Source organism: Clupea harengus, chromosome 26, assembly GCF_900700415.2.
Source record: "Clupea harengus chromosome 26, Ch_v2.0.2, whole genome shotgun sequence".
Lineage (NCBI taxonomy): Eukaryota > Metazoa > Chordata > Actinopteri > Clupeiformes > Clupeidae > Clupea > Clupea harengus.
This window is the reverse complement of record NC_045177.1, coordinates 10,672,477-10,689,070: the sequence shown is the minus strand read 5'-3', so window position 1 is coordinate 10,689,070 and position 16,594 is coordinate 10,672,477. Positions and strand designations below refer to the sequence as shown.

At 45.7% G+C, this 16,594-nt stretch overlaps 2 protein-coding genes across 4 annotated transcripts; both read left to right on the top strand.

The window, feature by feature from the left end:
* The first annotated feature begins 452 nt into the window (after positions 1–452).
* On the top strand, positions 453–11,500 carry ilf3a (interleukin enhancer binding factor 3a). Of its 3 annotated transcripts, none has more exons than XM_012831194.3 (20): positions 453–545; positions 1,371–1,521; positions 1,823–1,943; positions 2,409–2,593; positions 2,806–2,968; positions 3,088–3,226; positions 4,282–4,373; positions 5,162–5,257; positions 5,513–5,624; positions 5,719–5,816; positions 6,171–6,276; positions 6,483–6,596; positions 7,111–7,319; positions 7,448–7,609; positions 7,871–8,017; positions 9,179–9,310; positions 9,584–9,680; positions 9,847–9,909; positions 10,008–10,331; positions 10,600–11,500. In XM_012831194.3, the coding sequence occupies exons 2-20, from the start codon at positions 1,412–1,414 to the stop codon at positions 10,713–10,715; spliced, it is 2,586 nt and encodes an 861-aa protein (XP_012686648.2). In that variant the 5' UTR covers positions 453–545; positions 1,371–1,411; the 3' UTR covers positions 10,716–11,500. The 3 variants fall into 3 exon arrangements, with proteins under 3 accessions (XP_012686648.2, XP_031419782.1, XP_031419781.1); XM_031563922.2 differs by having other exon boundaries at positions 6,171–6,282; positions 9,587–9,680; XM_031563921.2 differs by having other exon boundaries at positions 6,171–6,282.
* A 1,807-nt stretch (positions 11,501–13,307) lies between these two features.
* On the top strand, positions 13,308–15,227 carry acp5a (acid phosphatase 5a, tartrate resistant). The gene is made up of 5 exons (XM_031563919.1): positions 13,308–13,480; positions 13,681–13,880; positions 13,968–14,092; positions 14,180–14,522; positions 14,845–15,227. Exons 1-5 carry the CDS (start codon positions 13,390–13,392, stop codon positions 15,106–15,108), a joined length of 1,023 nt encoding a protein of 340 aa, XP_031419779.1. The 5' UTR covers positions 13,308–13,389; the 3' UTR covers positions 15,109–15,227.
* Positions 15,228–16,594: the final 1,367 nt, after the last annotated feature.

The window sequence follows — 16,594 nt, the reverse complement described above, 5'->3', positions numbered from 1 at the left end:
GTAAACAGCCCTGGGGTCTCCGTGGGACAGTTACAAAATTTGGGAGGTGCATGTCAGGCCACGGAGAGGTGCTCGGAGAGGGTTTGCAACGTCGGAGAGGGCTCTCCGTGTCTCCGTAAATGGACGACCATAAATCTGCCTTAAGGATCAAATGCATGTAGAATGCAGCAGCTATCAACACAAATTACTAATTGATTAAGTAATTAGGACATGTAACCAGTGAGCACTGTAGGTAGAATAACATGAATGATTTATTAAATAAAACGGTTGGTGGTACAGATATTTCTCACAAATAAACACAGTATTTTTCAGTAGAGATAAAAGATAGTGTTAACAAGCATCACAGGACGTAGGGGTCAAAGTGGCCCCTCAAGTAAAATCAAGTGAAATATCAGAAATATCACCTTACTGTACTGGGGCTGCGTGGGATGCAACCACTAGGGGCGGAAGTTCCCACTCCCCTCCCCTACTTTTACATCGCAGATGGAAGGAGAAACCCTCACGTGTGTAGGAGTAGGCGGGTAAGGACTACTGAAGGAGCGGAGGTGAGTGTATCATTGCATGACATCAACAATGTCATAAACAACAACAACTCAACAAAGCTATCCTACTGTATACAGCCACTTAAAACCGCCATGGGAGCTATAGGCAGTGTGGCTCTCCTCGTAGGTCGAGGAAGTGCTCTGACTGTAGTGGAAATCTTACGGCTAATCTGTATGGCTGCATTAGCTCGCTAGCTCAGGTTGCCCTATTAGCTTGCAAGATAGCTAGCAACATGTTATTTAGGCTAACAAATGTTAGCTAGCTGTCTAACCCGGTATCTCCAGGTGATGTCAGTCATTATACATTTAGTCCAGTTTTGTGTTTTATCATTAGTAACAAAAACATAGAGGGTGATTTCTAATTGTTTTGGAAAACTAACGTTAACTTTAGTGTTTGACGTTATCGTATCTGTAACGTTATACGTTTAGTTCACCTAGCATAATTTGCAAGCTAACAACTAAGTTATTGGTAACTATCTAACGTTAGCTATTGGATACACCATTCGACAGGACAGTAAATGTGATGGGGAATGTATGACAAGATCTCAGTGTCATTGGGATTGGAATATTAAATTATGTGGTGAAATTTGAGTCTGTTGAAGCAACTTTAGATAATGTTAGCCAACAAACTGTTATGGTTATGTCTAAAGCAACGTTACTGTTATAAACGTTAGCTAGCTAGCTCATAACACCAGGAACAGCTTTCCAATAAGTTACTCCAAAAGCTTGTCAGTTATTAATCTCCTGCGATACATTTTATTTCTCCTCTTTTTTCGCCTTTGCAAAGCTGATGTCTGAGTTGAACTTGTATGTTCTGTCTCATTACAGAAGAGAGGTGGTAAGTGTGCTTCGGTTAAAGGAAGACAAAAATGCAGACCGAACCGTCGCTTTGGGATGAGAAGAAGGCCTATGAGGAACTCTTATACTGGGATAGTTTAATAGAAGATGGCCACCGACTACACCCTCACGATTTTGACAGGTAATCATGGTCTTTTTGTACGAGGGTACATGTTCACTTACTTTTTCCTTTTTTTTGGTTCTTTTATACAAGCAATCATTGACAAAGGCTGTCTCACTCCGCCTCCTTTATACAGAATATGAATATACTTAAAGCAGTCTCTAAACATGTGTGCAAATGATAATTGGTTTGGTCTATTTCAGAGTGTATGATCTTGTATACTGTATGTCCACAATGATGCATTTACTGCAGACAGTGCAATCCATTTGTGATAAAGTAGCGTGAGCTTATCTGTTGAGCTAATGTGGTCTACTCCTGTCAGGTATGAGGATCTGCGTTACTGGTATGACTGCCTGTACTATGACGAGGAGCTCAGAAAGTACAATGATTACATTGCAGCCATCCATGAGCAGGAGAATCAGCATGCCTTTGCCCCACAAGCCGTAAGCTCTCCACATTGAACTTTGACCTTGCCTGCACATGGGTTACATAATTGTGTTGAGCTGTGGTATATTTTGTCCGTGATTTAAAAACTGGCTTGATCAAAGGTGTAAATATTATGTCTAAACATTTCTCCTCATCCTAACTGTTTTTGGTAATCACATTTTCAGAAATGGCAAGATGCAGTCATGCCAAAGTCTGGAATCACATGTTGCCAAGAATTTGACCAGACACTGGATATGTTTAGCTGTGTCAGATTTTCCAAACAAATCACAAGCTCATAGCAAAGTCAGAGATATCCCACTATTCAGAAGAACGACATAATAAATAATTGAATTGACATAATTGAGGAATTTGAATGTGTGAAATATAGCATTTTTTCTTCCCCCACTGTGCAGTGCATTGTCTACCTGGCACGTTTAATGACAGCGTTCCTCTCCCCGTTCCCTCATCCATCTCTCTGACAGCCCCCCGCACCACCCAACCGCTTGTTTGCCAGTGCGGACCGTTACATGATGATGAAGCACACCGATATCTACCCCCCGGCAGAGGAGCTGGAGGCTGTGCAGACCATGGTGGGACATGTGGAGTGTGGCCTGAAGGCTGTGGCTGATTGGATGAACGAGCAGGATATGATGCGGTCTGCTGAGAGGTGAGCGAGAAGGGATGCCCTGGCAGTCAGGGTTAGGGGGCATCAAGCAGCCACACGTTTACCTTGGGGCTTAGGATTCTGCTCCAGACTGACCTGGGGTCTGCTCAAAGAGGACGAATGAAGTATGTGCCAGCATGTGAAAAAACCTCAATGGCACGAAAGGGTGCTGGAACATGAATGCGTGTTAACTGCTTCTTTCTTCTCCCCCAAAGCGAGCCTTCCCGCACCTTGCACGGGGTGTTCCGAGTGGGCCTGGTGGCCAAGGGCTTGCTGCTGAAGGACGATCTGGAGCTGGAGCTGGTGCTGCTGTGTAAAGACATCCCCACCAATTCCCTGGTCATGATGGTGACGGGCAAACTCTCATTACAGCTGAAGGTATCACCAGCGCCATAGAAATGTTTTGGCCCCCCCCGGACAGACATTTATGGCACATACACGTTAAAGAAAAACTGACATGTGTAGAACTCTGAGCCCAGATTCTCCTCTGCTGACAGAGCATCGCCGATGAGGACTATACTGTCACGCCGTGTCCTAAGGAGGCCTGCATTAAGATCAAGACTGCAACAGAACCAGTGCTGACCCTCGTGGTCCACGTGACCTCCCCAGAAGTCAGGCAGCAGGCCGAGCATGGAGGTAGGTCCAGATGAGCCGGGCTCATGATGTCTTTTTGGCCTCTAGTGGTGCAAAAGAGAAGCACAACTCCATGTGTCTCAGTGTTGTTGACCATTGCTCCGGGAGTTTTTCTTTCCCTCCTGTAGCTTTGACACGGGTGCCGTAGTACTCAAGTACCCAACCTCGTTGCTCTTTTCAGTCGAATCTCGTTCGTTGCTGGTTCCTAGCGTTTCTAGGTAGGCTTTTTCGAGACATAAATTTCCAGAGTGCGAAATACACGCGTGTGCTTTACTTTTTAAAGTTGTTCAAATGGTTTGTATTGCAGCAAAAAATGCTACGTGAAATTGACACAGTTCATTTGTAGATTTGTGAACTTGAATGAGGTGGACTCATTCATTGGCAGACATTGTACTTGATAGGGCTTTTGAATTTTGCTTGTTTGCTTTTCATTTTAATTTAGATTTCTTTAGTTTCTTTTTTAGTGTCATGGAGTAAAATGAAATCAAGCCTTAATGAAACTTTGCTCTAGCAAGTCTCGTATGAGTCCACAAATCAGTCTTGTTTTGCTGCAGTAAGGACCTGTTTGGTATTCAGTCGTTTTACTTTTGAATATTGTTGCTTGTGTTCAAAAATCTGATTATTTTATCCAAATCTTCAAGTCTGTCCACTTTTAGGGATGCTGGACCTTTGACCAACTGGATGCTGTCTGTCTTTGAAGGGGAAAAGCAGTATACCTTAAAAAGAGGGAGAGGGGAGGGGCTCCACCTTTGGCAGTGTGTAGTGCAACAATCAGAGTAATATAATATGTAGTATATCGCAAGAGTGGTGTCTTTTAATAATCTGCACTCCTTTAAGGCAGTGGCTTGCCATTTCCTTTGGCACAGTGAGTTGCACATTAAACTGCATCAGTCATAAGTAGGAGGGCGTGGGTGCCACAGTACATTGGTTAGGAGCCCCTCCCCCCCCTCTCACTCTGGGTGCCAGTGGCATGGCAACACTGCCTCTTCCCCTGGGACATGTAACAGAACCCCGCTTGGTCAAACTGTGCCTTGTCTTCTCATTCCACTCGCCAATAGAAATGCAATCGGTCAGCCCTCCACCGGACGCCCTGGACAGGCAGAAATGCCTGGATGCCTTGGCGTCTCTCCGCCACACCAAGTGGTTCCAGGTTTGCACCCTGCCTTTACTTGTCACGCTGTTTGATTAAATGACAGGACCTCCCAGACCTGAATCAGATGTGTATTTCATGAGTAGTTCACCCATCATTTCATATCCTGCCATCCTGTAAGTGTTAGAGGGGCCGTGTCTATAGATCAGTGGGGGTGTATGCTTTGTGCAGAATGTATTTCACAGTAGCAGCTCAATAATTATTCTGAGTTCGCAGTTCCTGGTAAATTTCTAATATTAGCAGTACTGTCATGGGGTGTTTCATGATTCAACATATCAAGCTGTTTTGTTGCTTCTTTCTGTGCCGGTTTGTCTCTCTCTGGTTGTGTGACTTCCTCACTTTGTCAGATTCATTTCAGCTTCATAGTGTTGTGTGTAGATGGCCAGTAATGGTAAGACCCTTCCAGCCAGTTAACATGTCTAAATGTAGGAATGTTTGCAAATGATCATGTGAAATGTGGGTGAACTACTCCCTGAAGCGTTTGAGATCGTTTTGATACGGTCGTAACAGCATGTCAAATGTTAATCTAAACAGGACCGTGCCTTCAAATGCATAAAGCAAACGTGGGTCTTAAGACGTTAAGAAATACACATTTGACAACAGGTCTGTCCTTTTGTTTGGCCTTCAAAACAACCCCTACAATTCCCTGATTTATAAAGGCTTAAAGCTCCTAAAAAGTACCACGCTCCACTGGCTTGATTTGTTTAGAGGATCCTTGCAGTAGAAGCTAACGGATGAAGACGTAACTGTGCAAAGCTGACGCCTTTTCTTCCCCGTTTGGTTCCCAGGCCAGAGTGAATGAGCTGAAGTCCTGCGTGGTGGTCATCCGCATCATGAGAGACATCTGCACCTGCGTTCCTTCCTGGTTCCCTCTGAAAGGATGGGTGGGTGCAGTGAGCGCAGTATGCAGTATGTAGTACGCAGTATGAGAGACATCTGCACCTGTATTCCTTCCTGGTTCCCTCTGAAAGGATGGGGGGGTGCAGTGAGCGCAGTATGCAGTATGCAGTATGTAGTATGCAGTATGTAGTACGCAGTATGCAGTAGAGGTGTTCTACTCTACTGGAGACTTTGGAGAAGAGCCAAATGTGATGAGTTTTTTTACTAACATGCCACTTTCTGTCTTTTCCTTGCTCAAGGCCCTGGAGCTGCTGTGTGAAAAGGCCATCAGGACCTGCGAGAGGTCTTTGGGAGTCGCTGAAGCGCTTCGCCGCGTCCTTGAGTGCGTGTCGTCTGGAATCCTGCTCGAAGGCAGGTGTTTTTTCCCTCCGGTGGTCAGTGAGTGCTTCTGTGAAGGAGTGATTTCGAAATGCTCTGTGAACTAACGCACGGTCTCCATGTCCAGACGGCCCAGGCCTCAAAGACCCCTGTGAGTCAGAGCCCACCGACGCCGCCGGCCACATGACCGGCCAGGAGCGAGAGGAACTTACTGCAAGCGCCCAAGTGAGTAGAGAGGCTGCTGAGGGAACCGATTCAAACGCTTGTGTCCTGTGTGCAGGGATGGGGTCCCACTGGGTTGAGTCCTCGGGCCTTGACAGACGAGTGCGTTGGTTGGAGCAGTAGGCTGCTGTCAGGGTCTTCACCCTTCTGGGGGAGTTTAGTGTCACTGTAGTAAACAGCTCCTCAGGGAAGCTTCTCTACACTCCACTTCTCTTTAGGGGGAAAAAAGCACCCACTGTATGATTTGAAATGTACAATGTCAGTAAAAGGTAGAGTTTGACATTAAAGCCAGTGGATGTGTTTGTGTTCTGCTCTCTCTCTCTCTCTCTCTCTCTCTCTCTCTCTCTCACCGTACAGAAAGCCTTAAGACTGGTTGCGTTCGGACAGTTTCACACGGTGCTGGGTATGAAGCGACTCAATTACACACCCAAGGCCGCCCGAGGGAGGGTGCTGGGTGGAGGAGGTATGGGTAGGCTTCCCTCGGGTCTTCATTCAGAGATCACAGTAATGGCCAAACAATTCATTTACCTACTAATCTACTAATTTGTAGATAACTAATTATAACAGAAAGGGGTAGGTCAGTGTAACAGTGTACAGGTATTTAAGTGTGTAGAAATGCATGCAGAGATGTATGTAAAAACATGACATTTTTATTGTGTCATATATTAGTCCGTAAGCCTGTGGAGCTAATGCCGGCCCCACCATCGAAGAGACCCATTGAAGATGGAATTGATATCAGCATCCCAAACAAGAAGAAGAAATTTCAGAAGCCTCTGAAGAAACGTATGTAAACAGCCAGACTCTGACACTATTTTGACCTGCAAAAGTTATTACTTTTTTGTAAAATGTTCTGTTTTTAATTAATTTAAAAAGCATGGTCACGAATTGTGTTTATCTGGAAGAGTTTTTAATCTTCATGAAGGCCTGAAAGGGAGTTTACCACAGGCCTACAGCAGGAATTCACTGTGAACAATGCAAGATTGATCATACCTGTCAAATGACCTATTTAGGACTGGGAGATGATATTTGACTAAACTGAAGTGATCCAGCCAGTTGGTTATTTAAAAGACATCAACAGCTTGTACAGTAACTCTTCTTCCATGTGTGTCTATGTGTGGACCAGTTGTGTAGTTCAGGTGTGTGTGCCGATGATCCGTATCTTATGTGTGGACCAGTTGTGTAGTTCAGGTGTGTGTGCTGATGATGATCCGTATCTGTGTCTATGTGTGTGGACCAGTTGTGTAGTTCAGGTGTTTGCCCTGATGATGATCTGTATCTGTGCGGTTCCTCCCTGCAGCCACCGCAGCGGAGCAGAGCACCCTTCCTCAGAGCTCCGTGGTCATGCTGAAGCTCAATAAGATGCGCCCGGGCCTCCTGTACCGGCTGGTCTCCCAGACGGGCCCCGTGCACATGCCTGTCTTCACCATGGCTGTGGACATCGATGGCAAGACCTACGAGGCCTCCGGGCCCTCCAAGCGCCTGGCCAAGCTGCAGGTGGCCCAGAAAGTGAGTGTGTGTGTGTGTGTTTTGAGGGTTATTGAGCGGCTACTTGAGACTCTGAGAAGCTGCTAGATGAAGTCCAGCTGTCTTTTGTCTCCTTGGTGACGGTGTCTGTGTCTGTGCTCTGCCCTCAGGCTCTGGAGGGGTTGGGTGTTCGTCTGGCTCCGGACAAGAAGGCAGCGGCCCCAATACACCCCGTAGTCAAGGAGGAGCAGGAGGAGCCGCCTGTCGTGCCCACAGCACCAGCACCAGCTCCAGCTCCTGCTCCTGCCTCAGCACCAGAGGAGAGCACTGAGGTGAGAGTTAGGGTAGAACCACCCACTACTCAGACACTCGCACTGGTGTTTCATCATCATCATCCCCTCAATGTAGTAGAGGCAGATGGAGTGCACTGCCCACTCTGACATGAGGTGGCCATGAATAGACTTGTTACTGTGGTGTACAAATGCATCATTTTGAATCATTTTGAATCATTTTTCCTTTAAATAATGGAAACAATTGGAGATGATGGAAACAATACAGTACTTGAATTGTATTTCTTTGATTTCTCCATGCAGCAGGCGCAGTCTGCCTTCCAGGCTGGCCCCATCCTCACCAAGCACGGCAAGAACCCGGTGATGGAGCTCAACGAGCTGCGCCGAGGCCTCAAGTACGAGCTGGTGTCCGAGACGGGCAGCAGTCACATCAAGAGTTTCGTCATCGAGGTCAGTCGGCATGGCAACTCCATTAAACACCACAATGCTAGTGGCTGCGGCAGTGACCGCAGCATGTCCTCGCACAAACTCCACAGATTGTCAGGAGCCTTTTGAATCTCAAATCTCTCCTTAAGACACCTCAGCCTTTTTTTCTTGATGAATTAAACACCCAGTATTTGAACATCTGAAATGTTAAGATGCTATTCCCTTTTAAGTACCTCTGAAGCCTCTGAAGATGAATTGCAAAACGCAGCCATATTTTGCCCATATATGGACTTCTTTGTCAGAGCAGTTTTCAAACGGATCCTGTGATGATCGATGGCGTTAAGAGGGTAAACTCAAAAGTTTGCTACATGGGAGCTAACTGGAACTAACATGATTTATCAAATGTTTATTAATTAATATCTGTCTTCAAGAAAGAGCGCCTACAATTTAAAAATAAATTGTAAAGGTATGTGTCCGATTTGCTTTCGGAAAGACTGAGACTGAGTTTGTTTGACCCATAGATCAATAATCCCAGCAAACACTGTCTAGTTATCATATTTCAGCATATGTGTACTGCTGAGTTTGTTACGGTAAACTACACTCCTAACTGTGCAACTAGTGTCACATCGTGTGTGTGTGTGTGTGTGTGTGTGTGTGTGTGTGTGTGCACGCTGTATGATGCACCTCCCTTCCTGCACTCTGTCGAATCATTAAGAGACACTAGTGTGTGTTTGAGATGGTGCTTGTTCCTGATGTCCTTGATGGTAAGGAGTGCCAACCTACTTCTACTCCCCTCAGGGTCTGGACGTGGCCTAGATTTGACAACTCAAAATAAAAGCCCATCAAAACGGCTTTGATGCTACGTTGTAAATGTACCTTTGCAAGCACTAGGTTCTTTAGTGTGGTCATAATTCTGCTTCTGCGTACTAAAACAGACATTAGCATCCCTAAATGATTCGACAGAGTCAGGGAGGGAGGTGCATCATACAGCACGCACACACGCACACACACACACACACACACACACACACCATCATCATGTGACACTAGTTGCACAGTTAGGAGTGTAGCGTACCATAACAAACTCAGCAGAGCACATATGCTGGAATATGATTACTAGACAGTGTTTGCTGGAATTATTGATCTAAACTGTCTTCTGTCTGTCTGTCTGTCTGTCTGTGTCAGGTGGAGGTTGATGGGCAGAAGTTCCAGGGCACGGGTTCGAGTAAGAAGCTGGCCAAAGCCAACGCAGCCATGGCCGCCTTGGAGAAGGTCATGCAGGCCAGCGTCCCTTTTAAGAAGAAGAAACCTCCCATGGTAAAGCAGACAGAGCTCCTTTTCTCTTTGAGTTGTCATGTACCATTAAACATGTATTCTCTTTGAGTTGTCATGTACCATTAAAAGCATATTTTTTCTTAAATTCCAAGTTTCCCCACTCTTTATTTGCTACTGTCTTAAATCCCAATCACAGATTCAGTAAAAAGGCGACTCCTAACATGAGGGTGTTCTGTTTGTCTGTCTGTGTCTGTCTGTCTGTCTGTCTGTCTGTCTGTCTGTCTGTCTGTCTGTCTGTCTGTCTGTCTCCCCCAGCAGTATGGCTCAGGCTTCGGTGCTCAGGCAGGAGCTGTTCGCGGCAGGGGGCGGGGCCGGGGGCGGGGCCTGAACCACACCACCACCAACTACTCAGGTGAGGCAGCAGCCATCCACCAGACTGACCTTTGACCTCCACAGCACTGACCTCCTCTCCTCACTCCCCTCCTCCTGACTGGAGTCCTCCCCCACCAGACTGACCTCTGACCTCACCTCTCACACGAGTGTGACCTCATGTTTGTGTCCCTGATGATCTGTTTCAGCTGGTGGTATGGGAACCTACGGCTACGACAGCACCTCCACGCCCATGTACAGCAGCACTTACGGTACGTCCCCTTAGTTTCCCACTCTATGACCTTGGGGGTTTGGGTCTAGTCTTCTCCGCTAACTCAGTCCTTCCTCTGTCCTGCCCATCCTCCACCAGACCCAACCTCCACCAGCACCGGAGCCCCGACCAGCGTCTCCGAGGCCCGAGCCGCCGCCTCCTCTACTGCTGCTGCGGGCGGCCCAGCGTTGGCCTCCTACATGTCTGGCTACGGCAGCTACGCCAGCAGCACGGTGGTGACCGCCTCTGGCCCCAAAGCTGCCGCCCCTGCCACCACCGCCTACCCAGCCCCTTACAGCCAAACCTACGCCCCCTACAAGAAGCCCTCGGCCACTCAGCCTCCAGTGGTGGGGCCTGACTATGGGTACGGTTACCCCCGGCACACGGCAGAGGCTCCAACCGCCACGGACTACAGCTATGGAGGTGAGCACTGCACAGGGTCTGGGTTAGGCTGTCTGAGGGATGCTGTCATGTTATGAGCAGTTTTAGTGCTAGTAAGTGAGCGTAAATGTCCGTCAGCTGTGCTACACATCACCAATTGACTGGTTTAGTTACCCAGGTATGATTGCTTTACATTGACTGGTTTAGTTATTTGCTATTTATGTTCATAGCTAGCAGTGTGATGAAGATTGAATGAAATCTACAGCCTTTAATTCCTTCTGCCATTGTCCTGCATCATCTCCCCCTACAGCTTATGCCGGCCAGATGTCCTACGGCGTGCCAGGAGCTCAGGGCTACGGCTACAGCCAGTCAGCCTATCCCAACATCGGGGGCTATGCCACCGGATCCACATACACCTACAAATAGATGGCCTGCAGCCGTGATCTACCCTCACTGTGCTTTCAGTGCTGGGAATGAGCTCACTCGCTTCAAATCAAATGTACAGCATCTCAAATCAAGCATGGCTTTCTCTTTTCTGATTTCTTTTTTTTGTTTGTTTGTTTTTTTGTTTTTTTTTGTTTAGTTTTTTTTGTTTTTTTTCATTATCATTTTTTGATCAAGGTCCATGCGTTGTTTGTTCTAGGTGATGTTCCAGAATTTGGTTTGATTTAGCTTCTTCGCTATTTCAGCGAGGCTTAACTGCAGGTCCCGTCTCTCGGCTTTTATTACCAGTTTTTTCCCATATCATCTGTTGATATTTATAAGATGTGTCTGTCTGGAAATTGATTGTAACGGAAATGAATTATAAACTGTGACTGGTCAGGATTCTGTTCCTATCTGGGAAAAGAGGAAGTCAGCATGTGTTAAAAAAATCTTTTATTTTCCGTTTGGGGGAGGGGGGGGCAAAAGGTTTGTCATCCCCCCCCCTCTTTTGTGATCAGTGTGTTTAACGGGCTGGGCACCGAAGCTGTTGTACATAAGAAGGTGTGTAGTGGGTCAAGCCACTGCTGCTGACTTTATTTTGTATCAAATTCAGTCACATTCTCGGGTTAATGATTTGTTTTTTTGTGAATGTAGCCAAGTGGCAAGATCTTTCCAAACTAAGTACAGAACGATCAGACTTTTCTTAACAAATGGATAGTTTGTTGTTGTTTTCCAAGTTGTTTCAAATTTAATGAGGTTTCTAAATAATAAAGAGTTTTGTATTTTCATTCAGTCTTTAATGTTGTGTTGCATGATTTCAGAAAAATTGAAATGATCTAAAAGCTAATGAGTGGCTTAGAGACTGACCCACATGGGTGAGCGGGTTTAGTTTGTAAACTTCTGAACTAGGTTGAGCTGCCAATTTGCACTTATTTGCTAAATGTTGCAGCTGTGGCACTTTGAAATGACTAATTAATACAGTAGTAACGAACCTGTGAGTATTGCAGACATTCCTTACCCAGCTGAGTATTAATCATTTTGAAAGTCGGTTGAATCCACAACCCTAAAAACATTCGGTTGAAGCTTCAAACCAAACCCAACCCGAGGGCACATTTAGGGAACATGGCAAATTGAGTGGACAAGACACTTCTGTCTTTTTGTGAAGACCAACCATTTGTTTTCACCAATCAATTGAAAAGCTTCTTCTACTAATCCATATTGCACATGAATCCAATAGCCAAGGTTTGGATTTCTTCACATAGATACCTGCCATCATTACTTGCTACTAAGATCTTTAAGTTGCTTTACGCAAAAGAATGCTGAAAACTACAACAATCTAAGTGACATCCAAAGAACATCCAAAGGGACTTGACAGTTAAACAGATAATTGGGTCTGTTTGCTTATCTAATCACCAGTATCATGTTGACCCTACTTCCTCTTTAGGGTATCAAGTTTCAGTGAAGAATTTGACCCCCGAGCGGAAAAGATAGATAAACCCCCGTGACAGAAAATCAAAGTAGCCACAGAGTGAACCAATGTGGGCTCCAGCTGTTTGCTTGTGGCTTGGTCACATGTACCTGGAGTGACGCTCCGGCATGGAGACTGAGTCAGTGTGAACACGCTTTTCCCACATGGCATTCTCACGCTGTGACTGTGATCTCCAAGACACACACACACACACACACACCCTTTAACAGGAGGCTGATATAAGTTGCTGCTTAGAGACGGCCCTTACAGGAGAGTGTTGGAGGGTGACCACTATAAAGACATTTCCTCTCGAGGACGACCACTGGGGACTTCTACCACTCACAGTGAGTCAGACGCCTCTGCACGACTGCTAGATTCATGTTTAGTCAAAGAGATTTACCATTTGGAGTCAGTCAGAGGTGAAGTCGTTTTTGTCTTATCAAATATAAAATGATAAACCTACAGTAATGATGTCGTTCTGCTGTACATCTGCGCTCTGTGCGTCTCCGTGCCAATAAATGCAAAATACAATAGACTGTGTCTAAATACAATGACAGGTCTCAATCAGAAAGGGAAAAAAATGTGATATTTGCAGTGTAGAAACATGTATTTATTTATTTTCATTTTTTATGATGGCAGAAAGACTCTGTGTCACCTATAATTGAATGTAATTAGGCCATGTGCAAAATAAATCATTTTGTAGTAAAGTGATATATTAATTTGAATTAATATTTAACCATGTACATCTGTCTTCTACATTCTGTCTGGTACAGCTGGACTGTACTAGTTCTGCTCCTGTGTTGTGGTTTTGGTATGGCTATTTGTCACTAGGATGCTAGGATCTCTTTTTAACTTGAGCTAGTTGGTAGGCGTGTCTGGAATTTAAAACATTACCACACTTCCAACTCAGATAAGTGGTGTTTCACATTGGCCAATTAGTTTCACTCCACTGTATTTTCCCTTTTTACCAAATTTCCCTCTGATGACTTGCTGTCCACTCCTCATTGCCTCAGGCCAATGATCCTGATGATCAATCAGTGTTAGCCAAGAGCTGGTTGGCTTGTGTGTTGTAGACCCAGGTGTTGCTGATTAACAGGCAGCTAAGATTTGGCTTTAAAAGGGAGGGCTGGGGGGCACAGTGAGTAGAGAGTGGTGGAGATAGGACCTGGTAGAAGGTAGTCTTACGTGAACTTCTTGTCTTCTGCACAGATGGCTGCACCACTACTAACCGTCCTGCTCGCTGTTCTACCAGTCACCCTTTGCTACCCAACCTCATATGTTGACCTTGAAGGCATAGGCAGTAAGTATTGTGCTTCCTTAATCTACTATCAGTTAATTTAGTGTGGTGAGTTGAGTCTTCACTGACTGGGCAGAGGTATCCTGATTTGCAGATGCCAATAGCCTGGATAAGCTCCCTTATAATTGCAAGTTCTCTATACTTTAATATTTTTCTGTTTGGAAAAACGTGTCTTCAGGCAATGCCCCTTTGTGCATCTTCAGGTAACCGGTCATCTATTCGCTTCCTGGCACTTGGAGACTGGGGAGGCCTCCCCTACCCTCCCTACATCACCCCCATTGAGAAGGCCACGGCTGTTGAGATGGGCAGAGTTGCTGAGAACATGGGAGCAGATTTTATTCTCGCCCTGGGAGACAACTTTTATTACAAGGGGGTGACTGATGTCAATGACCCCAGGTTTGAGGTTCGCGCCCACGCTTTTGGTCCACTGTTGTTTATTGTTGTTGCTTGTCTCTGTACTGTGGAATGACTTGATTTCTGGGCCTTTCAGGAGACCTTCGAGCGAGTGTACACTGCCAAGTCTCTGTACGTCCCATGGTTTGTCGTTGCTGGCAACCATGACCATGCAGGGAACGTCCAGGCTCAAATTGATTACACAAAGGTGTCCAAGAGATGGTGAGCCCCTTGTCTGTGACTTGCATGTTGTGGTGAAACTGGGGAAAAACTGCCTGTCTTTGAACCTGCTTGTTGCCCAACCCTCAGGCAATTCCCGTACTACTACTACGAGCTGAACTTCCGCATCCCTCAGACGGACAGCACTGTGACCATCCTCATGTTGGACACGGTTCTGCTGTGTGGTAAAACCGATGACTTTCTGAACGAGAAGCCCCGTGGTCCCCATGGCACCCTTGCCAACCAACAGCTGGCCTGGCTGCAGGATCGCCTCGCCCGCTCCAAGGCTGACTTCCTCCTCGTCGCTGGCCACTACCCTGTGTGGTCCATCTCTGAGCACGGCCCGACTGACTGCCTGCTGAAGAAGCTGCGCCCCCTCCTGGTCAAGTACAAGGCTACAGCCTACTTCTGCGGCCATGACCATAACCTACAGGTTGGTGTTTCTTTCTTTCAAAGGCTTTTTTAATCAAATCAAATCAACTTTATTTGTACGGCGCATTTCATACAAGGAAGTAACACAATGCGCCTCACAGTAGGAAAGAAAAGGGGGGGGGGGGGGGGGGGGGGGGGTTTACAAACACTTGTAAAAAAAAAAAAAAACACACAGATTTTCAAGAGATGAATGAATAAAATAAAATAAACGTACTAACCGCACTGGCACCGTAAAGGACTACTCAGCCCGGTCATCGAAAAATCTCTTTTCCCCCTCCTAGTGGTTTCATTAATTACGTGTGTACATTTCTCTGCCTCTGTAGTATCTGAAGGAGTCTGGAATTGGCTACGTGGTCAGTGGCGCTGGGAACTTCATGGACCCTGACGTACGCCATCGCAAACACGTTCCCCATAACTCCCTCAAGTTCTTCACCGGCAAGGCCTCGACCCTAGGTGGCTTTGCCCACGTTGAGATCACCAAGAAGAAAATGACCATGACCTTTATACAAGCCAGGGGCACGTCTCTGTACCAGGCCGTCCTTCCCAAACGGGATCTGGACTTTGACAGAGTGGCCGACTCTGAGTAGCAGTTATGTTTTGAAAAAGTCTTTAGTCTCCACCCTTAAACAATGTGTACAAAAAAATGTAAAATCCACAGGGTCAGTGTCTAATCCATGTTTTAAGAATATTTTAGTACACTGGAATAAATTGATTTAAATAGTTTTTTTTATATATATATATAATGTGTTTTAAGAGGCTAATAAAATGTCAACTTTAACTTGGTTTTGACTTTCATTGCTACCTCTACGAGTCTTGTGGTTGTGCGCCTCCTTTTTAGCCACAAGATGGCGATGGTAGTCACTATTCTGTGCTGGGGCTGTAACTACAGAACTACGTCAGTTTGTGTAGAATAAATTGGGTGGATTTGCCAACGCAAGCTTTATCTGAAGGTTTAAAAGGTTTTAAAACTACTTGGTAAGCCTGTTTAGTCATATATGACTAAACAGCTCAGGGGGGAAAAACACAACCCCTACTAAATTTGCTTTAATTTAACTACTGACAATTCTTTCAAATATCCCACTTTAGACCATTCCTTTGCACATTATGACACGTATCAATTCAGAAGCAGTGATTTCAGTCCTCAAAGAATACAAAGAGGAGTTCATATTCATAACAGACTTCTGTTTCAATTTGGGAAGAGTTCAGGACTACCACATCAGTGAGTTCAGCTTTGCCCAACTCCTGTAAGACCAGAGAAACCGCTCATTTTGCAGCGGCGTCTTCATTTTGTTCAACGCTGTACATAGATTTTGTGTTCTTCACCCTGGCATGGTTTCCCCTGCGTGTCTACTGATAGAGGCTGACTCGGGTGTTTGAGGCGTGCTGACTGTGCTATTACTGCTTCAGTCACATGGCTCCGGTGGTATTAGAGTAGACCAGAGCCGATTGCCTCTGTGTCACCGCAGCCTCCCTCCTCTGCCCTGCTCTGACTTTGACACCTGCTCAGTGATTTGTGCTTTCTCCCAGGTCAAACTGTTCTGTATTTGTCATTAAGTTCATTTCTACCTGTAGACTGTACCAAAAAATACACCAGAGATTTGTAATGAATATCATAGACTCTTTGCCATGAGTCTGAAAAGAAGTTAATTATTATTATTATAAATTATTTTTTACCAATGAAACTCCCACCTTAAATCTGAAATATTGTGAGCGCAATCCACACACAAAGCCCACGCGCATCCCTTTTCGTAGTCTGCAACACATTCTGTTCTCTGGGCTAAATAGTCTGGTCCTGTCTGTCATGGGAAGATGAGAGCAGTCCCAGACTGACACGCTTTAGTACAGACTGCCAGATGGCTGCAGTCACGCATGGATGTGCGGAAGTGCTTGCGCTGGTCACCCCATGAGTTCAGGCTGGGGACAGAGGTAATCTAGACTGACAGTTCTGCTCCTCTTTACCAACAGGCCTTTCATTTGAGACACAATGCCCATGTGTGATCATACGTACTACTAATAACATAGTAGAATAATAGAATACTCTCTTGTTTTGACAGTTTACAAGATTGAATTGAA

Coding starts and splice junctions, on each gene's coding strand:
- ilf3a (XM_031563921.2), top strand. CDS start 1,412: ATGCAGACCGAACCGTCGCTTTGGGATGAGAAGAAGGCCTATGAGGAA. Junction 5,817..6,170: donor AACTTACTGCAAGCGCCCAA/GTGAGTAGAGAG, acceptor CTCACCGTACAG/AAAGCCTTAAGACTGGTTGC. Junction 6,283..6,482: donor GCTGGGTGGAGGAGGTATGG/GTAGGCTTCCCT, acceptor GTCATATATTAG/TCCGTAAGCCTGTGGAGCTA.
- acp5a (XM_031563919.1), top strand. CDS start 13,390: ATGGCTGCACCACTACTAACCGTCCTGCTCGCTGTTCTACCAGTCACC. Junction 13,481..13,680: donor TGACCTTGAAGGCATAGGCA/GTAAGTATTGTG, acceptor GTGCATCTTCAG/GTAACCGGTCATCTATTCGC. Junction 14,523..14,844: donor GCCATGACCATAACCTACAG/GTTGGTGTTTCT, acceptor CTGCCTCTGTAG/TATCTGAAGGAGTCTGGAAT.